The sequence below is a fragment of the Notolepis coatsorum genome (assembly GCF_963971535.1).
Source record: "Notolepis coatsorum genome assembly, chromosome: 1".
Taxonomy (NCBI): Eukaryota; Metazoa; Chordata; class Actinopteri; order Aulopiformes; family Paralepididae; genus Notolepis; species Notolepis coatsorum.
The window spans coordinates 231,759,875-231,785,101 of record NC_140165.1 but is presented as its reverse complement, the minus strand read 5'-3'; the positions used below and the strand labels follow the sequence as shown (position 1 = coordinate 231,785,101).

General features: G+C 43.8%; 1 protein-coding gene across 2 annotated transcripts; it reads left to right on the top strand.

Moving 5' to 3' along the window:
* The first annotated feature begins 986 nt into the window (after positions 1-986).
* On the top strand, positions 987-25,047 carry rnf169 (ring finger protein 169). Of its 2 annotated transcripts, XM_084316725.1 has the most exons (6): positions 987-1,424; positions 2,184-2,254; positions 11,408-11,500; positions 16,194-16,303; positions 16,880-16,979; positions 19,749-25,047. In XM_084316725.1, exons 1-6 carry the CDS (start codon positions 1,025-1,027, stop codon positions 20,955-20,957), a joined length of 1,983 nt encoding a protein of 660 aa, XP_084172851.1. In that variant the 5' UTR covers positions 987-1,024; the 3' UTR covers positions 20,958-25,047. The 2 variants fall into 2 exon arrangements, with proteins under 2 accessions (XP_084172851.1, XP_084172852.1); XM_084316726.1 differs by lacking the exon at positions 11,408-11,500.
* Positions 25,048-25,227: the final 180 nt, after the last annotated feature.

Genomic DNA, 25,227 nt, shown 5'->3' with positions numbered 1-25,227 from the left:
AAATAACAAGTTGTGTCAACATCGTTAACTATAGACATTGATTGATTGATTGATTGATTGATTGATTGAAAACTTTATTAACAGATTGCAGAATGGGTACAGTACAGTACAGCTCAATACATACAATCGGGATGCAGACCAGAGAAAGACTTTCGTCTTGTTTACATCAGGGTCCCCCATTTTCAATTCATCATAATAACATATATGACACACACGACATACAGATAGACAGTACTGCAGCTGACATACCAGATTTGCAAATACAGTACTGTTTGTGATACAAAAAGAGTCCAGAAAAGAGAGTATATACATTTGACGTAGAAACTGTACATTGGAGGAGGTTGGGTAGGTGGGGTGGGGTTGGGTGGGTGGGGAACTGTACATTGGAGGTGGTTGGGTAGGGGGTGGGTGGGGGACACTGTACATTGGAATATTGACAAAGCCATACTTGGTCATTTACTGTACATTGGAGGGGGTTGGGTTAGGATATTTGCAGGGGCCAGTTTCGAATTGCAGTCTCCCGTAGGTGCTCTTTGAGAGTGTTTTTGAAAGTGGGTAGTGATTCACATTCCTTTACAGCTGTGGGTAGGGCGTTCCACATTGATTGCGAAACGTGTTTAGTCCCTTGTTTGAGCAAATCTGGGTTTAACATGATTTGTGGAGCTCCCTCTGGTGTTGTGATCGTGGTATTCACTGACACACGGGTGTGTTGAAAATTGCTCATCCTTTGAGTAGCCTCCAGCTGCCTATTGCATCCTTTATGCTTTTCTGAGTTGTTGTTGTTGTTGTTGTTGTTGTTGGTTGACCTCGTTTACATCCTGAATGCGAATAGCTGGATGCAGAGCCGCCCATCGAGTAGGGTAGTATATCTGCAGAGCCGCCCATCCCGAATGTGGAATGAAGGCGCGCTCGATCTTCAACCCTAGCGCGCCGACTGGCGGGCGGAATCGGCAGCCTTGGCTAGTACTACCGCTAGCTGCATCGATGGGCGGGGATTGTTTTCAAACTAGAGTCGGAGAGACCAATGAAGATGGCGACCACAGGTTCCGCCAAATGCACTGGCAGACTGGAACAAAAATGCCAGGCCGGCTCCGCGGACATCATGCTCAAACCCGGTCCCAGCGCACCGTCACGGGCCCAGCTGACCCTGGAGGAGGCGAGGTGTCCGGCGTGCTCGGAGATCCTCCTGGAGCCCGTCACCATGCCGTGCGGCCACTCGCTCTGCCTGCACTGCTTCCAGCGGACGGTGGAAGGTAGCGGGCGGTGTTGTCCCCGCTGCCGGCTGAGGGTGTCCAGCTGGGCCCGCAGACAGTCCAGCAGCAAGCAGGGCCTGGTCAACACACAACTGTGGGACATGGTGAGGAAAAGTTACCCGGAGCGTTGTAAAAACAGAATGGAGCAGAGGGACCGCGACAATAGAAAAGGTTTGTTTGTTTTTCGTTGTTTTTTTCTCCATACTTGTTTACCGTATTAACACGATGATACATTTTAATCCAAATTATTGTTTGGGAATCGCCGCTCGTCTTATTAATTAAAAGCAACGCCGTGGAAAAACAGCACAAGCCACATAGATTTGTTATACTTTATTGCAACTTCGTAACTCGCGTATAAAAAGGTAGGATTGGCCTGTTATATTTTACAAATCGATAAGTACAGTAACGTAACTGAGTAATTTTGGGCAATATGTTTCTTATCTTCGGTGCCCGGGTCATATGAGTAGCCTGCTGCTTACACGCCACAATTTGAGGGTCTCTATTTGTAGCCCAACGTTCGTCCTGTTGACACTTGTTTTTCTTTCATTTGAAGTTGACTTGTCCGGACTTGTAGCTTGTGTTGTCTTGTGGGAGGAGCTGTTATTTGGCTACACTATCATTTTGTGATTATGTCATTTTTACACGTTTAAAGCTGGTCAAAACTATTGACCTGCCACTCGCTATTCACCGGTGGATTTTTTTTGCCAATATGGTCCTTTTTTGTGTCAACCATTGAGTTGCTCCAGATGGTTCCTTTTTTACTATACTTGCCAGAAAAGCAGCCACAGTGAGTGACTAATCAATGAACTGCATTCCATTCTGGTACAGAGGTGTGAAAACACACTTGATTATTCCTGATATAATACCTTTTTATGTTGGTGGTTTGGTTTAATTTCTGCTTTTGTATGTTTTTTTTTATTTATTTTTTAGACATTTTCATCTCGCCTGCTCAGATTTCTAAATCTGGAGAGATTCTGTCAGAGCAGGTTGGCAATCAGAAGGTGAGTAGTAGATTACATTTATCATTGGGTTGCATTTCGTGTAGCTTTGGAGATCAATAACCATGCACATGCATTATAAAAACTGAAATTAAACAGCTGATGTAGTTATATAGTCTACTTCAAATTCAGTTTTTAATATATATATATATATATATATATATATATATATATATATATATATATATATATATATATATATATATATATATATATATATATATATATATTTTTTTTTTACATAAGCCAACCTACACATGGCCCAAACCTGACTTTCAGCTACAGTTGCTACTAGCTTGTGGATTCTGTCGGGAATCCGACAAACTTCACTTGCCAAATGACTGTCAAAATATAGTTTGTAAAATAATACACAAGTTGGCTAACTGCCAAATTAGTACATTGAATTGACAGACAACGTAGCAGTGATTGGCCCTACAGGGCTACATTACCTGTAAATACATGATCTCATATCTCATTGTATTATTATTATCATTATTATGTGGCATCTTTGTCAACAACACGTTTTTCTTCTGGGGGACAATAAAGGTTTCATCTTAAAAAAATAAACTCAAATTTACAGTCTTTAGATTGTAAGACCAGAAAACACGACTCATCTGAAACGTTAAAATATATTTAGGCTAAATGTTTATTTTCCCCAAGCTTCCAAAAATATAATTTATTACATATAATTTAGGTTGTAATGAGTTATGTACAAATTCAAATGTTATGCAAACTTAAAAGTTCTCTCACAATCAATATTATTATAATTTTATTGTTTCGTCTTTACTTTTATTTCATTTGTACTCTTGTTAAAGCGTCCTGTGAACTAAAGCATTTGGTAATTATTTTATTAAAAAGCTATACAATTAAAAGTGTATTGTTGTAAGGCTGTACATACTGTATGAGTAAATTAACTATACTTTTGCTCACACAATATCTTATGAATGCGTTTATTTATTTCGAACATAAATTGAAAATAAATAATAATAAAAAATAAGTAATAAACAGATTAAAAAACAAACAAGCAGGAGTAGGAGGATGAAGTATAAATGTATGTATTCCTACCCCCTTGATTGATTGATTGATTGATTGAAAACTTTATTAACAGATTGCAGAATGGGTACAATATATAGTACGACACACAATTGTTAACACATTCGGGGCCATTGGGCTGAGTCTAATTAATGTCAAGAGGACCGGGGAATGTAAACAAACGTGGGGCTGTTTGTACAGCTAAATCTATACTTTATAGTATTGCTATCTGTCCATTCTCATTGTCAATTGAGTCCATAAACCGTCCCTTCAAAATGGTTTAAAGAAGAAAAAAATTCATCAATAGCTTCTCATTTTATAGCGCCGTGAATATAAGCGTTATACGGGATTTGGGACTAGTATATTTTCTGGAAGGCTAGTTATAGGGCTAATAGCTGCTAACGTTATATCCAATGGCATTTCCGTTTTACAGATGCTACAGAAATAACTCAAACTGCATATGATCGACACAATCCCAAAGCATGTATGCATGAAAGGGGGGGGGGGGGGCGGGGGACGTCGTTTATTATTATTGATTACCAATAACCGTGTTCGTCTAACTAGCCACATCAAAACAATGCCCGATCGGGCTGTAATTTACGTGAAAAAGATCTTACCGTGGTCCGGGCTGATCCCCCCCGAGCATTTCCCCGTTATCGATCGCCATCTGGTAGATCGATATGTCCATTGGCTGATGATAAATCCACTTATTGCATGATGAAATCTGCGATCCGAAACGTAATCCAAGCTACATGCTGCACATCCAGAATCCTGCTACTGAAATCTCCATTGGAAGTTAAAAAAAAAAACTGATCCGTTCAGCCACAGGGCACACTGCATTATCGCGATAGCGCCCCTAAGAGGATCTGGCCAGTATTGCACCTTCTCGAATTCATAGAGTAGGGTAAATCTGCAGTGCCGCTCGGCGACCTTGAATAGGTTATTAAAATGGAATAAAAGCAATAACAACTTCCCACGGATATATCCGTGCCTCTGTCCACAACGGGTGGAATCGAAACACGGATATCTCCGTGCTTGGGCGGGAATGTGTTGGGGATGCAGACCAGAGAGACTTTCGTCTTGTTTACATCAGGGTCCCCCATTTTCAATTCATCATAACATATAATGACATACATGACATACAGATAGACAGTATTCAGTATACCTTCACACTCTATTATCTTATGCAACTCATATTCACTCCACAAACTGAAATATACATATATTGTTGAATTAACAGCCTGTTTCTTGAAGTTAGACTCTCCTCTAAATTGTAACCCCCCTCTCTATAACAGAATTTTTGGATGTTACCCGGGAGTGAATTGTTTCGTGCTTTAAACATGATTTGTGCAGTCTTAAAATTCAGCCAGGTCCCAGAGTTTCATGGCATGTGATTTAAAAAATAGTGTGTTTGTGTGTTCCAGATATCCTACCTTATTGATAATCAAATCAAATGTATTTGTAAGGCCCGACAACATACGGTTATTCTATAACCATAGTTATATGAGTATAGCGAGTGCTCTGCTCGTAGTGGAACATTCCCTTTATCCAGTCTAATAATGAATAATTTTCTCCACATGCACACACCCATCCGCCTGGCCACACCCACATCCGCTCCTCTACATAAGCGGGGTCGTGGCCACGCCATCAGCTCCTTCCCAAGTCTTTCACCACCGAAGGCGAAGACCACGGGGCCCTCAGTGAGTCCGAGCAGAGCGCTCGCTATACTCATATAACTATGGTTATAGAATAACCGTATGTTATATATCGTAATAGCTTACGCTCTGCTCGTAGTGGAACACAGGAGCTGAGCAGAGCGGAAGCTCGACAGATGTACCCGCTGAGGCCCGCCACAACCATCAGAACCGGGGAGGACCCGAGCCCCCTGGACCCCCCCTAGAGGAGGACGCGAGGGAATCGGATCCGACTGTGCGAAGAGGGTTTAGCACCTCAAAACGCACAGGGTGAGCAGACCGTGGGACTTACCTTCACACAGAAGGACCCGCAAACACTCAGGCGCACATCCCACATGCCACCAGGGAACGGACGGGAAGCAAAACACCCCTGTCACAGCCCCCAACATCACGGGGTTGAAGGTCAAGAACCCAACCCCGTGGCAAGGCCGTAGCAGCGGAACGCGGAGGAGGACCCAGCCCCAGGAACAACCTGAGGGCCAGGACCCCCCCGAAAAAGGGGGCCCGGTGAGGCCAACGATGCCGTAGCATCGGTACCCCACCAGACGATCATTGGTGACACTACCCCCCACATCGCCAGCGTATCGGACAGGGCCCAAACCAAGAGCAGGCCCTTCCCCCCTGGCACGCCGCTCCGAAGCACTCCACAAGAGGCTACGCCCCCACAACACTGTGGGGCCAGTCGGCACGCCGGGGAGACAACCCTCAAAGAGGTTGATCCCTCAATCCAGACAACAGGCCCCGAGAGCATAACTCGACCTGTGCCCGGAGCACTGTGGACTAGACAGGCGCCTAAGGGGTCTACTGCGAGAACAGTACCCCGGCGGAAGGGGTGTTCGGTATGCTGTCCAGCGGGGTCGAGGTTCAAGAGAAGGCTGACACGATTGGCAGACGTCATGAAAGGTGCGGGGTAAGGCTGAGCTCGAACGTTCGTTCGTTACGTTAACATTCTAATTATAAATCAAAATTCTAATTTTCAAAACAACAAAAAACTCCGAAACATAACTGCGCGTATACACCGGCTATACAGGCAGTACAAGTGTTTCAGTTTTTAAAGGGTTAACCCAGGCCAACAGGTCGACGAGAACGAGTTCGGACCTGGGCCCGGCGGACCGGGATCTACACAGGGATGTCAGAGGGGTTCAACAGAAAAAGCTCCTCGACAGCCCCCTCCCATCCCTGCCCAGCAGGGGGAGGGAGGGGTGAAAACAAATGGAGAAGGACCAGGCCCCCTAACACAGCGTAAGGTACAACACAGTATGGACCAAGCACATCACTGTGAAGGGCAACTCGTAGTGGCATACATATGACACACACATCCATGATATCAATCCCAGCAACGCCCGGGCCGACCCGGCATTTCCCCCCCGGAAAAGCACAAAGTCCTTCGGGGTACCAGAACAGCAGATCTGCGCCCCGGCGGACAACGGGTTAACTGACCTGGTCCGGCGCGACCAGAACCAGTCCCGTGTCTTAGTCATGCCGCCATCCCCAGTCCTAAGAGGGGGGTAGGTACGCCGTCGATCCAAAACATCACAGAGGGCGCCACCAAGATGGTCAGCACGTGAATGCACTGTACCTGGTGGCCCACCCCACGGGCGTGAGACCCCTCCGCCAATGTTTTGATCTACTCCGTCATCTCCCCCCGGAGATGAACGTGAGTCGTCGAGTCTAACCTAGTACACTGGCGCTCGGTAGAGATAAAAAATCTTCTTCCCAGTCGCTCGCATAAAAAAACGCTGTTTCTATGAATTGGGCAACCAAGGCGCGCCAGCCCATGACGTGGTTCCACACCGAAAGCACCCAGGGCCAGCGCTATGTACACGTTGAGACCCAAAAAACACATCAATGGTAAATTCTAATAAGAAAACCAGACAACAATGACAGTGGTCCGTAGTACGGAGCCTGAAAGAACTCACGGAAGTCTCATGGCCAATAGAAACACGCCCAGTGACGTATTCCATGGCCGGGGAAATCCCGTGACCCACCTATCCTAATATGGCGTGGGACCAGGGAACTCCCCTCCCCCCTTTCCCCTCCCTGTGACGCGCTGACCCCACAGCTCGACAGGAAGACCGACGAACAGGAGGTCCAACCCCCTGGCCAATCAGTAAAAGGGGGGAGGGGTTTATCAGTTCACCCCCTATGACCCCACACCCCGGATACGATGAAAATAACAAGCAGCGCATGACACCAGTTGTCTAGCATGCTACATGAAAAAGCGTATATACCCGACCCGTAGGATAAAGCTTAACAGTTTGCACGCCAGCCACAGACGATAAACTCGTTTGTGTTTGTGGCTTTTATACAAGGCTTTAGGCTCATGTGCGAAACTCGCCACCCGCATTTTTATACCTTTACCAAGTAAAGAAAAAACAACAGACGTTAAAGAGAGGGTCCAAAGTCTCCAATATATCTCCAATATATAGTGAATAAACACACGTTTTGTAACAAAAAATAGTCCCTCACCAGGAGGGACTTTTTATTTAATAACAATTATATGCAGGGGTAAACAGGGGAGTCACTAGCGCCGCGTGCAGAGAGCCGTTTGCCCCCATGGGGAGCCGGCCCGGAGGGACGGTGCTGGGGAGGCTCTTGGTCACGTCGATCCCTACCGTACCCTCCGGGCGTGGGACGACTGGCTGCAGCGGTTGCGGCACTCCCTCCACTCCTGGCCTTCTTAGCGGAAGGCCCAGCGGTGGTGATGGTGGCAACGGTCGCAGGCCTCTGCCGGCGTTGCTTCCTCCGGACATCACCGGTGGCATCAGGTTGGGGGAAATGGGGCTGGAGCACGGAGCACTCCTCCATCTCCCTGCAGGCTGCCGTCATCTGCTGCAGGGCCGACCCGAATAGTCCAGCATCGGAGAAGGGGGCCATGAGCAGCGGAATCCTCCTCTTGTCCGGCACCCGCGCCTGTTCCAGCCAAAGGTGGCGCTGGATGAGAGTGGCCAGGGCGCGCTCCTTCCCGGCTGCTATCGCCTGCAGCTGGGTTAGGTGCCGGATGGCTCCAGCCGCCTGGCGTGAAGCTACCGTTGATGGTCATCTAGTACCGACCCGCCCGCCATCAGCCCCGACATGTAGCGTGCCAGCTGCGCCATGTTGGAGGTCGCAGCCAGGCTCTGTGTCGAGGCGATGTACACCTGGTCACTCCACGACGCCAACTGCCTAGCCGACTTCCCCTGGGGAACCCGGCTTCCTTAACGGCTCCCACACCATTTCGGGGCAAAGTATGGCTGCCATCGGGCTATCAAGCCGAGGCACACCGTCCTTAAGCCCCTGGACCAAACCCACCACCCGCGTGACTGGCACATAGGCGGGGGTAAGGCCAACGATGCGGGATATTACCTGTCCCTGTGCCACGTAAGCCTCCATTGCTGGGATGAATGGGCAGACAACGCCCGTCTCTCTCACAGGACGACGTTGCCAGAGATTACCTATCATGTCATCAGGAACAGGTGCCGGCAGTGGCTGCGGCAACGCCACGGCATTAGCGGCTGCGGCGGCCGCCATGAGCTCGGGGAACAAGGCAAGCAACTCCCCTTGCATACCTTCCTCCACGTCACTCGCGTACGGGAGGCTGCACCGGCCGCCAACGTCCGACGCGGCAGATAGCTGGGCATCTCGTCTCGAGGTTGGAGGTTCTAACCCAGTCCCGGAGTACAGGGAACCCCAAGGAGACGTAGCACCCCCTGCCACTCCCCGAGGGGGAGAGTGATACGTCTCCACTGGGCCTTCGAACAAGAGAGCTCCCGCACCCTCCATGTAATCCTCAGTTTCCATCGGAAATGGAGAAGAGGCAAGAGAACTCTTGCTCGGCTCCAGCACAACACTAAAACCAGGCCGTTCACCCCTGCTGCTCGCCGTCTTACGACGAGAGCGAGCCGAGGCGAAGAGTCTGCGACGCAAATCCTCGGCCACCAGAGATGCTGTCGGCCTATCGGCCGACTGTCCTCTGGCGGGGGAACCAGGGCTGGAACCCGGCCACCTCACAGGAGATGGGGGCTCAACGGCCCCTCGGTGAGGCACATTCTCCACCGGGTGCCGCCCAGGCGCACCTGGCTGCCACGACCTCCGACGGCGAAGACATTATCTCTTAGTTTTTTCGGAAATTTGCGAGAGAGAAAAAACAAAGATACAATGTCAACGTAGCTCCTTTCCAACAACTATTTCGGCACTAAACTTAAAGTGGTGTGTTACAGACGCTTTTCGGTGGTGAAAATAGGGAAGGAGCTGATGGTGTGGCCACGACCCCGCTTATGTAGAGGAACGGATGTGGGTGTGGCCAGGCGGATGTGGGTGTGCATGTGGAGAAAATTATTCATTATTAGACAGTTCCACTACGAGCAGAGCGTAAGCTATTACGATATATAACACACGTTAATGTCCCCATGGGCCAGGTAATGGTATACTTTTGCTATGCTATACACTACAGTCTATGTGATGTGGGTATGATGGTAATTAAGGAATGGTGAATATTATGTTTAATGTAAATATGTGTATACTTGATATGAACAGCAGTATTATAGGCATACAGCAGTATTGTACAGCAGTATTGTACAGCCAGCACAGGGCTGTACGCTAAGCTTTTTCACTAGGGGCACACTTGCCCCTAAATGAGAAATTTAGGGGCAAAGAATATTTTTTTAGGGGCAAATTTTTAAATAACTATTTTACCATTATAGTAGGGCTGGGCGATATGGCCTCTAAATGATATCGCGATATTTTGACATGCATCAAAAATGCTTGATTTAACCCTTTGATGCATACAGTCACGCCAATATGATGATTATAATAAGTCCCTGCAACATATGTTTGCATTATTAAACCATGAAGATGCTTTAAAAAATTATTTAATGAAAATGTACTAAGAGTAGTCTACTGACACACTAATAAAAAAAATGATTTACATCTAAGACAATTTATATAAAAACTCTTGGGTGCCTTTTACACAGTACTGTGTTTTCTATCCACTTTAGCCAAACACACACACACACACATATATATATACACACACACTACTGTGAGAAAATAATAATCACACAGACTTAATGATTTTAGAATATTTCAGATAATGAAATTAAATGTTTATATCATCAACTATCCAGTTAGTATTTATACTGTGTGTAACATTTGGCTACTTTTAATCATTGAATGTAGAGAGAGAGCGAGAGAGAGAGAGAGAGAGAGAGGGGGCGAGAACGAACAAGAGAGCCAGCCCCCCCCTTCGCGTTTTGATAGTCTAAGCTGCCGTAGGTGATGACGTCACACTCGAATGTAAACAGGAAGAGATGGAGACACACGGAGATGGAAATTCAATACAGAAATGAATAACCAATAAATATGAAGTTATGTTTAAACTTCTGTTGTCAAGCGTTGTCAATATAACCCACCCCCTTTCCTCACGAATGGAACTAGTCTTGTGGAGTCCGCTTTGACCGTTTTCCAGGGTTAGCAGAGATCGCTAGTTAGCTTAGCATAATCCTAATGGTAGCTACCGTTAGCTCATTGCTCGTGTCAATTAAATTGCATGTTATTAAAGGTCCGCGCTGGTCTGTCTAATGAAATTACAACCGCAACATTATATTGCACTGTACAGCCCTGGTTGTAGGCTAATGTTTTACTACAATTTGTATGGATTAATTTAGGAGTGAAATGCGAATGAAGGGTTGAAATCACCACTCGCAAGCTTGCCCCCAGATATTATTTTAAACTCGCACGGACCAAATTAGGGGGCAATTTGCGATCATATCATCGCAGTGTACAGGCCTGCAGCAATATTATACATTATTATACATGACTATTCTATGCAAGTAGGATGTCTAAGCTATTTTACAATATTATACATGAACTATGTGCAATTATGCATAATATTACATAAGACACTATATGTGGGTATGTCAGGTGGTCTTGTGGTCAAAGTTATGTCTGTGGAATCATATATTTGTTAAATTTTTGGACTTTATGGTCTTGTTTTGTTCTTGACTTATTTACTTGTCATAATAGAACATTCTAGAACATTTGTGATGTGTATGATGTCATAATCATTTGTGTATCTATTCAACAATTCTCTCAGAATATCTCATTGTGCATCTTGAAACAGTACTGAACAGATAGACTAAACAACATAGATTGAAGCATGCATTTCTCAACCAAGGTGCCTTGCCTACCGTTGAATAACAATACAGAGACAATACAGACCCTCTCCCGTTGGCCGGCGGTGCACAGGCATCACCCACACTGTCACAATTTCCCCGCGCGGAATTGTCTAGTTTATTATTATTTATTTTCAATTTATGTTCGAAATAAATAAAATAGAGAAAAGGAGAAAAAGTGGATCAGAAAAATAAAAGTGTATTGTTGGTATTATAATATATTGCGGTTTATTACAATTTGATGTAAGACACGCAACAATTAAATACATTTTCATTAGGGGCCGATAAATGAAGAGAAAGAGGAGGGAAGGAGGAAAGTCTTCCAGCACTTAAAGGAAGAGAGTGGAACAGTCAAGCACTTTGAAGTTCCTGTAAGTATTGGACTTTCTTTGTGTAGAAGTGAGCCAACCCCCCAGTTTTAACAGTGTAACTATCTCTTTATCACAGTGCAAGCACAAGATGTCCTGATCGCATCACCTCGACTTAGCATTAAAAGAGCAAAATCCTCAAAAAGAGTCGATTCCCCAGGTCATGCGCTCTTTGATTTGTGAGTCGGAGTCAGAATGGCAGAGACCCACGAGAGTTTCTTTGTCATTATGCCACTCAAAATGGTTAATTCTGCTGCTTTTCTCCAAAATTGCAATGCAATTGGCAACATTTTCTTTTTTGTCTTTTGAAAACAAAAGTGACTTTGAAGATTGGCCATGAAGCTGCCATGAATATTGTGGGACTTGGTTGAATGTGTGTTACTCCTATTCTGGAGGGGTTGAATGGAGTTGATTCTTTTGACTCCACAAATGTTCAATTTCAATTCAAACTAGAGATGTTCCGATACCATTTTTTCCTTTCCGATCCGATTCCGATACCTAAGCTTTGGGTATCGGCCGATACCGATACTTATCCGATACCAGTGCATACATTAAAAAAAAAAAAAAAAAAAAAAAAAAATTATATAAATGATACTTTTTTTTTTTTTAAACAAATACTGTTTTATATATACTGTTTTTTAGTAATAACTAGAAAGTAATGGTATTTATTCAACAACAGGTGATTGTATAGATTTGTATTAGTATCATTAATCAATGAGTATGGGGCTTCAGCACTGCAGATATACCCTACTCCAATGATCCACACGGACATTATACGTTGCTGCACTCGCTACCCACTGGCTCTGCAGATATACCCTACTCAGTCTGTCTACAAGGCTCCGTTTCAGTAGCAGTCGGATCTGTTGTGATTTTTGCACAATAAATATTCAACATTCTCTTTTGAGACTCCGCCTCAGACTCTTATCATTTGGCACTAAAAGCTAAACATTGTCACCGATATGGCTGTCCGCAACATGTCATTAATTGTGTACGCGAGGTGGTCTCAATGACGACGTCAACGTGAGCTAAGTTAGCATAGCATGAGCTGCCGGTATATGAAAAGACTTTAACGTTACTGGTGACATTGTGATTTAACGAATACTCCTTTGCCAACTTGCTGTACTTTGCTTGCAGGTCTGCAGCCATTATTGCTGGATTATGAATAGCCCCAACTTTAGCCAAGGTAATGTTAAAGCTAGCTTTCGGTTAGCTGTTCAATGCTAATAACACCAGCCACCAAGCGAACCCATGAGCTCCCCGTCAACACCGCTCTGTCGGGACGATGACATTTAAGAAAGTATCTGCTGTTAAAATGACAAATGGCATTGACACTTTAATCGATTAAGCACACGTTTGTTTTATAATGCTTACTCAACAGACCGCAGTGTTGTTGATCAATTACGTCATATGGTATCGGAGCGCAGCATTAGAGGGTACTCGCCGATACCGATACCAGCATTTTAGGCAGTATCGGCGGCTTTTCCGAGACTGGTATCGGTATCGGAACAACTCTAATTCAAACTCATGGAGAGTTAAAGACCCATGCATTCTAGATGCTGGGTCTGTAATGTATGTGAGCCACCCTGAAATGAAAGTGGGGGAGTTTTGAATGTGGACGTTCCTCAGACTTTTATATTCAGAATCAATTATCTGTATAATTCAATTTATTGTAAATTACTTAAACAGAGTCTACAATGTACTTCTCTACTGTGCTAAAGTGAGGTCGTTCTATGTGTGCACACAGGGAATGCCATCACATTCCTCACAGTCACAACAGCCACCTGTTGTCAGGAGACTGTGTCCTCCACCTTTTTAAACTGTTGAACTAAGCCGTAATTCCACTAGTCTTAAAGTCTGGTATCTTACCTATAACCATGTTTAGACGTGTGTTAGCCCTGTATTCTGCTGCTATTCTGAAGAAGCATTTTGATTGGCTTATAATATGGACGAGAACACGAGATATAAGTTGTTCAGTCTTTATGTTCTGAGCAGACTGTCGGGTGTATACTCTGCAGTCTTTATATGTTCTGGGCAGACTGTCAGGTGTATACTCTGCCCGTTGCAATGTAATTTCCTTGCAATGTCTCCTGTCTGTAATTGCTGATTCACTTTGAATAAACCATTGAAAGAGGTCTTCCACCTTTCATTATTGGATATTATTGATAACCATGACAATTTGGATAATGAATATAGTCAGATATAGGGTTGGGCACCGAGAACCGGTTCTAATAGGAACCGGTTCCTAACTTCCGGTTCTGGACTTTGTTAATTAATACCCTAGTTACAGTACAGCAACCAAATTAAACTGTATCAAGTCAACTGACAATGTGAATAGTATGAAAAAAAATTTAAAGTAAAAAAAGAAAAGAAAAAAAAAACCTGCGAAATAAGCTGTGACCTGTTTTGACCTGCACCTCAAAGAATCTGAATCGAGAATCGTTTAGAACAGGAATCGAAATGGAGAATCGGAACCGGAACCTAGTCAGATATACGAGTACATTTGGGTGAAGGCCCGACGGGATTATTTGACTATTTAAACATGAATATTTTACAATTGGTTGACCCCACATGATGTAATATCCCACACTACCCATACCTTTACCTCCCCTCCCCTGTGCTGCTATGACGCCTGATTTTCCCCAAGGGGATCAATAAAGGATTATCTTATCTTAGTAGAAAAATGTACTGTCGGCATGTCAAGACGGGGCACCTGCAAATAAACTGAACAAACGGCATACAGCTATTCACATTGAAACCATCCAACAGAGTTTCTCTTGTAAACAACTCACTTTTGTTTATATACAAGCAGGATACACCTCATTTAACCTTTGTAAAGTCCATTCAGATTTTATATCTCATCAGTGTTAGGTTTCACTTTCGGTTTGACGAAGTTGTTAACAGTCCGACCTCCTTTTGATTGACAGGCAGTTAGCTTGTTAGATTTTGAAGGGCAATTGTACAAACCAATTAATTTGTAGCACAAGCGTGCACCTTGCATGCCTCCACCAGTGTACTCTTCCTGTGTTCTACATCACCCCCGTGCTTGTGGCGTTCTTGTGGTGTGTTTGTGTATCCTCAGGTGCATGGTGGACCAACACATTATACACAATTCTCCTTTTCTTCCACTGTGCTCTATATAGCACATACATATACTTTATAATATATATATATATATATATATATATATATATATATATATATATATATATAACAAAACTCTATTGGATACCTTTAAGTCTGCTTTTAGTTATTTGTGGTCCAAGTTGTGATGAACTGACTGACTGAAATGACTACTACTGAGCTGACTATCGTTTAAGATAAAATTAACTTTATATTGTGTCAGCCTTTACTATAATGAATTCTATCAGACCTAAGATCTTACATTACATATGTTATGTTATTATTACATATTTGGTTGTGTAATGCTTAAATTGTCTTTTGCCTATTTATGTCTTTCTACTATCACCCCCCCCCCCCCCCCCAAGCTGCTATGATGCCCCAATTGTCCCCAAGAGGATCAATAAAGGATTAATGCACGATATATCGGCCGCCGATATAATATCGGCCGATATGGCAGTTTTTTTTACACATCGGTATCGGTCCGATATCAAGATAAAGCCGATATAAAACGTTTTTTTTTTTTTTTTTTTTTTTTTTATATACATGTTTTGGCCTTAAATTTTTCAAAATATCTGTCATTTCAAAAAGTATACAAAAGTAATAAAAAAATATGCGTTTTGGAAAATAGCTCTTTATTTGATTGCCATTTTTGGAATATATGTGAGATTATGTGCTTCATAAATCATCTTTTGTTTTTAGGTGACATGTCATGCCCCTTTTTAAAGATGCACTTTGTACACTTGTTGTAAAGTGCTGCCTCTGATTGAGACATAGGGCATGTTGTCTCTGACACTATTGCCAGCTACAGTACTTACTGAATCTGATTCTGGCGTATTACCGGTAAGTAAACAAGCTAATTGAGGGGCCGTGATAAACTACAGCCCGTGCAGCTGGGACGGAGATTCACAAGCTTCAAGCCGCATTTTAAGTGACAGTGAAAGCTGTGTTCTGTGACAGACACTCGTGATCCACGATAATGTCTTAGACACGTTTCAGTCAGTGCTTGAAATATTACAAGCAAAAAAAAAGATCAACATTTTTTATTTGAGTTTTGTCCTGTTGTCTGTTCAGTCTTTCCTTTTTATGATTTTCCGTATTGTGTTTTTTTTACAGGATTATTTCAAATACTGCTTTTCAAAATTCTGTTTACTATAATACAGGGGTGTAACGATTCGACCTCACTTCGATTCGATTACGATTCTTCAGGCAACGATTTAATGCATCATGAAATCTCTTCATTTGACCACGATTTGATTAATTTTCGATACATTTTCTATCAGTTAATTCCCCAAAAAAATTTGAATACACAAATGTGGCTGGGGGAACTGATTCACTCAGCATGAATGGACTATAGGTCAATAAAAACAATACACACAAAAGAAAACATATTAAAAAAAATATATAGATTTTCTTTTCTTTTTTTAATTTAGATTAATTTAGATTATAATCGATTCTAACATATTCAAATCGATGCATTGAATCTAACACATTAGAATCTATGCATTTCGATTAATCGATGCATCGTTACACCCCTAATAACGTATAATCATTCTTCCACCTTTTACTGTTCCTCTAGTTCCATGGGTTGCTGTCAGACTCTGAAAACGAGGAACCCATTGGGAAGAGAACCAGGAACGTGTCTGCGTTTGTCAGAAGAACAAAGAACTCGCCAGCCTTCACAAGAGAGTACGTTCTTCTATTTGTTCTTATGGGCAACTTGTTTATTTAATTGTTTTGATATCGGTAGGGATTCACCAATACCCTGTTTTGAGTCATTGGACTAAAATGATTAAAGGTTCTATTTGTAAGATTTTCAGTTGTTTGGAATTATAATAGAAATGTACGGATTGCTGTGCTCATTCATGACCCCAAGACGAACAAATCTATTGGTTTAGACCCTGTGACCTATCCTAGATCCTTATCTAGCCTATTGTAAGCAATGTGAGGAATGACACTATTACAAAAGGTCTATCATGGTAGATCCATTTGTAGGTCTAATTGGAAATGTTTCCTTCTACCCTATGTGTACGTTTTGAATGGGAAAAACCCTCCCATGCTAAATCTTCTCCGCAAACAGGAAATGTGCAATTTACATGTCAGTTACATCATGGTAAAACTACATAAAAGGCTACAGTTTCACTTTTAGAACATCAATTATTGTTTTCTCTTATTCTCCTATGAGGTCCACATTATCCTCTCAGTCAGGCAGTTTGAGTGTTATTGACAGACTTGTTGCCCCCCCCCCCCCCCCCCCCCCCCCAGTGGTGCACAGAAGAATGTGCAGAGAAGCCAGAGCTGCACGGACTCGGTAGAGGGCAGAGGGAAACTGAGGGCTGCCACCCTTCCCCCCACCTTGGATAAGGTAGGTCATCTGTGGGTGTGAAGAGAGGCAGGATGGCCTAGACTGGTAAAGAGGTCCGCCAGTAAACCAATACTTGCTGGCTCGATCACCCGGCACCGACGGGAGGGTGTGTGCTGTGAGCTGAAGGGTGGCTGGTATTACATCTGCAGTGCCCACCAAACTGTACTGCAGGACAGTGAACCTGCACTCTGACCTCACTGTTGAAATGCACAATATTGGGGTCAGGACTGTGGGTGTAACTAGGACCTATATGTGATTTTATATTGACAATGTAATCTTCTTTTGCCAGTGGTTTTCACTTTTGACTGTTGCGCAAAGCTTCAGTCAAAAGTTGGCAGCTTGGGGAGGCTGCACTTTGAGCTCATGTGGCTCCTGAGCAGAGAGAGAGGGAGGACGGGGCAGGGAACTGAACCTTCCGTTAGCCGCTGGCCTCCGACCCAGTGGACTGGCCCTCCTGAAGGAGAAAGAGGGTTCTGTTAGTATAGTTGAGCCTCCGACCCAGTGGACTGGCCCTCCTGAAGGAGAAAGAGGGTTCTGTTAGTATAGTTGAGCCTACGACCCAGTGGACTGGCCCTCCTGAAGGAGAAAGAGGGTTCTGTTAGTATAGTTGAGCCTTCGACCCAGTGGACTGGCCCTCCTGAAGGGGAAAGAGGGTTCTGTTAGTATAGTTGAGCCTCCAACCCAGTGGACTGGCCCTCCTGAAGGAGGAAAGAGGGTTCTGTTAGTATAGTTGAGCCTCCGACCCAGTGGAGTGGCCCTCCTGAAGGAGGAAAGAGGGTTCTGTTAGTATAGTTGAGCCTCCGACCCAGTGGAGTGGCCCTCCTGAAGGAGGAAAGAGGGTTCTGTTAGTATAGTTGAGCCTCCAACCCAGTGGAGTCGCCCTCTGGAGGGGAAAGAGGGTTCTGTTAGTATAGTTGAGCCTCCGACCCAGTGGAGTGGCCCTCCTGAAGGAGGAAAGAGGGTTCTGTTAGTATAGTTGAGCCTCCAACCCAGTGGAGTCGCCCTCTGGAGGGGAAAGAGGGTTCTGTTTGCACAGAGTGGTCCTCTGGTAGGGAAGTTGAACGCTTGCCCTAAAAAGGGGAAATAATAAGAGGTTGGACAAGTCAAATGGTAAATGGTGCATTTTATATATACAATTTGTTCCTCACATTCACCCATTTACACACTGATGGCAGAGGCAACCATGCAAGGTGCCAACCTGCTCATCGGGAGAAGTTAGGGGTTAACGTCACGGTGACCAATTGCAGTCACTCTTATTGTCTGGGACCAAATACGGCCACGCCCCACTCCCAGTAAAAAGTGGGAATCTCTAGAATGTATACGGAAGTGGCTCTCAAGGTGACGATTAGACAACACTTTATGTTGTCAGTAGATGGCAGCATTGGTTTAAAATTAAAAGGTGAAAATGTTGAAAACTACAACACTGCATTTCCCAAGAGCGTTAGCACAGGTCGCAGGTCACTGGGATGTGTCTATATTCTTCGACGTGATCTGAACAGCGGTAAACTAATACTGCGACCTCGGTATAGCGACCGCGAATGGTCAACTAATTATCTTACCAAAAGTGCGCTGGTAGCGTTACATATGTTGTCTAAAGGGGGGACATATGGTACAATTTAAGATTCTAATGATAATCGGCATATAAAGGACAACATAGAGCATTGTTAATTTGTAAGAAACCTCAATGAAAACGGCGCAGGGTGCTATTGTTATGAAAATGTGATAGAATCCTATAAAAATGTGGACGCATTTGGTTTACGTTCCGTTAAGTGTCTTGCTCAAGGACACATCGACAAGCTGCCCGGGGGGAGCGGGAATCGAACCGGGAACCTCCGGATTACCAGACGACTGCTCTACCTCCCAATCCACTGTCACCCTGAGTCAAGTCAAGACACCCAGGGTGTGGGGGTTCCTCTCAGACAGATCTCGCAAAGAAGAAGAATTAGGAAGTTGCATGCATGCGTGACATAGAGGCAGAGGAAGTGATTCATATATATACAAATTAATTTACCTTCAGGGTTCAGTCTTGAAATGTCTGACGGGGGAGAGTGTTCAGAGAGATGGGGGCGAATGGCGAGCAGCCAGCAGCGCTGAGGGGAGGGGCAATATGGCGGAACCGGTGGATCAGGTATAGATGCATTGCAAAGTACAGGAGGGGTTCTGCACTGCAGGTGAGACAGGGTTCCCGCAGGGCCTTAAAAAGTCTTAAAAGGTCTTAAATAGGATTTTGATAGTTCTTAAAAATGTATTTGACTAGGAAGTTACTTCTATTTTGCGATAACTTCTCTGTATCTCGTTTTAAATGTGTTTGGGGGAAATGTCCGGGCTGCAAAATAAGCAGTATGGTAATAGTTGACTTAACCACTGAAACCTGCATGGACTACAACATATGACGTATATGGTTAGGTTACCTTGTGTCTACTGCACCTTGTGTATACTGTTTACTTTTACTGTAACTTATAATAATATAACCGATCGATGGGGCATACAGACCCTCATCTGCACCTTTGTTTACACTGTTTATTTTTCTCATATTTCTATATTCAGATCTCATTTTATTGCCTATATTTATGTCTTTCTACTATTACCCTGCCCATACCTGTACCGCCCCCCTCCCCCATGCTGCTATGATGCCAGAATTTCCCCAAGGGGAACAATAAAGAAATATCTTATCTTGAAATAGTAAGCCAATGGTTGGCTCATATGCACAGTCAACATCCTGTGAATCCAGTGAAGTTTATGGTTTTCTTTGTTCCTCTCATCCCCCAGGTCGGTATCGGCCACAGCTACAACGCCGGCATCCTGCTCTCCTCGGAGAACAGTCGACGGTCTCTCTCGGCGCCCATAACGCTCCCGGACAAGCGGCACGGCTGGCGCTACATCATGGCGTCGTCGACCCCGCTGGGAGGTCCTCTCGCCAAGCCGGAGCGCTCCATCAGCCCCGAAAGCAACGACAGCATCTCGGAGGAGCTGAACCACTTCAAGCCCATCGTCTGCTCCCCCTGCACCCCGCCCAAGCGGCTGCCCGACGGCCGGGTCCTGGAGCCCACCATCGTGAAGTCTACCCCCAGGAACCTGACGCGCAGCCTCCAGCGGGCCACCAGCTACGAGGCCAGCCCGACCATCCTGCAGAAGTGGCGGCAGATCGAGGTGGACCGTCAATCCATAAAAGTGACGTCGAAGAGCACCCTGACCAGCCCCATCGACGAGCACCCCGTCAAAGCGGGCGTGGCGGCCGAGGACGGGGAGCGCAAGCCCTGCGTGAGCTGCGCCAAGAGGGGGAAGGAGCACTTTGGCGTCTGCGGGGTAAAGACTCATTCGCCGCCGGGACACGAAGTGAGGGTGTTCACGCTCAACAAGAGGAGGCTGATATTTGACCAGCAGGGAGAGACGGACGGCTGTCAAAAACTGTCTATAAAGGTGCATGTTCCTGCGCTGCGCCACAACAGCGGGGGGCTTTTAAGAGAAAGTGCAGATTTTCCTGAAACGGTCGTAGCACCTGAATCGTGTAGCGGAACCTTGTTTCGCACAAGGCAGTCGTTTTCCCCGCACGCAAAGAACTCTGGCTTCCAGTCTTGCAAATTAGCCTCAAAGGACACACGTAGCCCCAGAAAGGAGCCAGGCAACAGCAGCTGCATCCAGAACCAATCTACCTCGAGGAAAGGCAAGAAGAGGAGCCAGAAGACCAAACATTTGGAGGACACGGAGTCGGCACTCAAGAGGTCGCGGTCCGTCAGCCAGGAGCTTTTGGACATAGAGTACTGTGAGAACGACCTGTACATCCAACAGATCCAGCAGGAGAGGGACGACCGGGCTCTCGCGTTGAAACTCCAGAGACAGTTCGACTTGGAGAACCAGAGGGTCAACAAGCAACAAAGGAGGAGCCCCGATAAGTACTTCCTGCGCTCCTGGATGTCTCATCAAAACAGAAGAAGACACAGTCCGCGTACGTCGAGACGAATCTCCAAGAAGCACTAATGTTCAGTTGTGGCAAGTCTTTCTAAACATGCAAGTGAGTAATGGCTGATACAGAGTACTTCTCTGAGCAGGGTGCGATTTGCTGGGTGAGGGGGGCGGGTTTCCATGCTTTCATTATTCATGTCCCTACCTCTGGTCATTCGTTTTGATCGCCTAATGGGGATACGATTAATCCCCCCTTCTGGTAGTTTATAATAGACTATTGTTCACTCTAGCATCAAATTAAATACATGAATTTCTCAAAATCGTCAGCAGCCTACACACCTGCGTCTCCCTGCTTGCCAGTGCCCCCTCTCTCCAAGAAGCTATACTGCGACAACTGTGTCGTCGAGCTCAGTTAGAGTAACTACAGCCCGACACTTTCGGTTCACACTGGTCTCGGCGCTACAGCTGAAGACGCACTCTATGGTGTAATGGTTCGTTCCGACTGCCTTCAGCCAAGTCAAGTTAATTTCCGACGCAGGGGATGCAGCCACGAGGTAAAAGTGAGGTGCTGCATACGCTCCTCTACATTGGAAATGAATGACTGAATGCAGCCGCTAGACATGGCTGGGTGCGGTCGCAACAAGCCTTAGAGGAGGAAGGGGTGGAGATGGGAGTGACTATCTGAGTGAGGTCGGGGAAGCTCCAAATCCCAAAGTAAGTAAGTGACTTGGATAAACGTCAAATATTGAAGTCGGCCCAAGCACGACCTGGTTACCACCACTGTACTGATACCTTTATCTCCGATTTACCAAATTTGACTGCGCATTACAATGAGCTTTTTCATGTGACATCAAATAAAGATGGAAGTCCAAATGGCTCATCTAAAAGGCACTGTTTCTGAATACGGGCTGGGTGCAAAATCTGACTGGGTTGTTTTATTTCACAGTTTGAGTGTTTGTAGGCCCATCAGAAACCCAGTTATATGTGCACACACAAGCAGGAGAACCCTTGTTGACGGCCTATGCCCCAAACGGGGTAAAAGGCGCAAGTAAAGTAAGTAAGCAGAGGAAAGCTGAGATTTTCACAATATGGGACCTTTAAGGCACCCAGTAATGACTATAAAGACATAATCAGCCTACAATTTATGTTCGGTTCTGCAGTGTTTCCTTTGCTCATCCATTTGGCCTATTTCACCTACAGTACTTAGCCTACTGTGCTTTAAGACATTTGTGAATTCATCTTAAATGCTTATATTTAGATCAAATGCTTTATATATTATGTAAACCTTATAAACCTTCTTACATAGCCTATTCAATATTATTTTACTGTCCCGGAAAGTCGGTATGCTGTCCTGCATTCGGTCACAACCCTACAAAGATGAAAAGGGAGCAGCACACCATTGCATTATATTTTTTGGAAATCGTCCATTTGAAAGTAAAACATAAGCCTGCTAAGAACACGTTCAAGCGATTGGGGGCGAATCCCTCGAAAAATTTAAACAAACATTAAACAAATTTCTGTTGCATCGTTTTATGAGATGTGTGCGTTTTATATGGATATAACTATCATTTTTATGGCCTACATTTAAAAAAAAAAAGAAACAATAATTTAATGTCCCCCCCCCCCCCCCCCCTTCTGTTTTATTTTTCACAAATCGCACCCTGTATATCAGTACTTTCTTTGTAGATATGACACATTCTTTATTCGCTCGAAAATTGTAGGGGGGAAATGATGTTCAGAGAGACTGTTATGTTGACTTGGGTGTTAATTTAATGAAATGATGTCTTTCCATCTAATTTTGTATTGTAATTACAGCTCAATCAAATAGTGTTTTGCTCTGTTCTTCAGAGGCATCTGTGGCTTCACCAATACTAAGAGCGCCTGGTAATAGATCACAGCACCACTAATTATTATTTCCTAAGAGAAAAGCCAGACCTCTAATCGAATTGAAAGAGAGGGTGATTTTCATCCTCATCATCCAATGTAATTTTTTTTCTCTCTCCGTGAACTGTTTATTGTATAGTTGTCAGTTATTTTAATCACATATCCATCACCTTTGCTTTCTACTGTCTAGTGTGCTGGTGTGTTACTGTGTTTAATTTGCTTATACATTTGGGATATACACATACACACACGTTATATGGTTGAGGTAGTGTTATGTCAGAGGTATAGTGTTATATCACACGTAGCAGGATTTTCAACCCTATTATTACTGTGTTTCACACAACGGGATGGTCCAGTTCTCATCATTTCCACAGTGAGGAAATAAGCCATTGTGTTTATTTTTCAATTATTTGTATTCAAACTTGGAATTTGAACTATCCACAATTGCCTCTCTATGGTATATTTATAAATATAAGACGGATTGAGGATTTTGTATAATTATGTGACAGATATGGATCTTAACAATGGAGACAATGTACCAATGTGAATATTTTGTGTCGGAACATCTTTGATGTAAAATCCATACTGTAGATTTTCCTCTTGTTTGCTGTAGAATCTCCAGTTTTCGGGCCATGGTTCTACCCTACCTCCTGTACAATAATCATGGTAACACTTTGAATTAGGGGGCACAAATGATTAAGTACCTACGAACTAATGAGGGATAATGTTAAAAAGTGGAAAACATACTATTTAACTGAAGGTTAACTTTTATAATTGGAGGTAAGCAGGTATACAAATAGAGATCATGAGAGTTAAACGAGTGGTGTAGTGCGTCATTTAGGGGTGGGACGATACATCGATCCAGATCGATACATCGATGTAATTATCAACGATCGAATCGGATCGATGCGATGTAATAAGATCGATTCATATCGATACTCTTATTTTGAAAATCCTGTGGCGAGTCTCATAACTGATTGTGTTAAATGGGCATATGATATCATCTCATATCGATCGCAGGCACCTGAATCTAATCGTATCGTATTGTATCGTGAGAGACTTTGTGATATCGGCAAATATCGTATCGTTGTCCAAAGAATCGATATCGTATCGTATCATGATGAAACTGGTGATTCCCACCCCTAGCGTCATTGGGAATCGAAGTATAGAAGCCATTCTGGAAGACTTTCCCTGCACTGAGACATCAGGGTCTGTGGCCTGAGTGAATGATTGTTAATTTAATTTAATTTCAAACCTTTTATTTTAAACTTGAGTCGAAAGGCAACTGAGGTGAAATAAACAAGATGAGGCAAATGATAACAAATCAATTAAAACATGTTCAACTTGATTGAAAAGGGTTGGAGATCAATGTTTTAAACTCTGCAACAGAGGGGAGTCAAGCTTTAAGGACTGTTGGGCGTTCATTCCATGAGCTATAGGAGCACCATAGCGAAATGCAGATTTACCCTGTTCTGAGCTAACCTAATCAATGATTTGCTGCTAATATACAGCTACATTATATATACATTGCTATATATTTCCTAGGCACTTAATCATCATTGCTGTGCCCCTCAAGTAAAGTGTTAGTAATCAGCTGGTGATTTGTCTTCATTTATTTCTAGACTATTGTTAACTAGGAGACTTTCCCTTCTCATCCATCAACCCCTTTTTATCAAACCTTTACTCTATATTGACTTCCTCTCAAATAGCCGATTTCAATTGAATGGCAATGTAATTAAAGCAACTCCATTAAAGTATTTGGCAAGATGAACACGCCTGCCTTATAAAAAAGGATTAAAATGTACATGGTACAACTTACAAGGGATACCATTACAAAGTTAGCAGTGTATTAAGTAATGCATGTGTACTATTCATACTAAGTTTAATGATATGTAATTAAGAATGTTTTGCTTGTTTGAGATTTTTAATATATTTTGCGCGTTGCTAATGCTATTTTTTCTATTTCACATCCTTCGGCAGTTGCAAGAATGGATTCCAAGGGCTATTTTTGCAGTTGATGACTCTGTAATACAGAATATTGCGAAATACTCTGAACTATTCCATTTTGTAAAAGGCATATGCCTAAAGTAGCTTTACTCTTGACAATGTTAATATGCAAATGTTTATTATGTATGCAATATCTTTACTTTTCTGATTGATGCAGTATCACAAAGATGGATTTGATGTTAGAGGGGGTAAATCGAGTGCCAAAATAACGGTGCCTTATTGTTTTACAATAAGCGACAGTAATTTTTTTCTTCATTTGTATTAAAATGATTTCAGCCTCTTGCTACATGGCTACTGTAACTGGTCCGTCACATTAGGTACCTGTTAAATGACTAAAAGAGACATGAAGAACTTGGAACCGTGTGCTGTCTTCTTTTGAATGTGTAAAAGAAAATATGTCGGGAGCGAGTCACTATTTGCTTGTTTGCGCGCCGCAAACAAGTCTTTTAGTCTA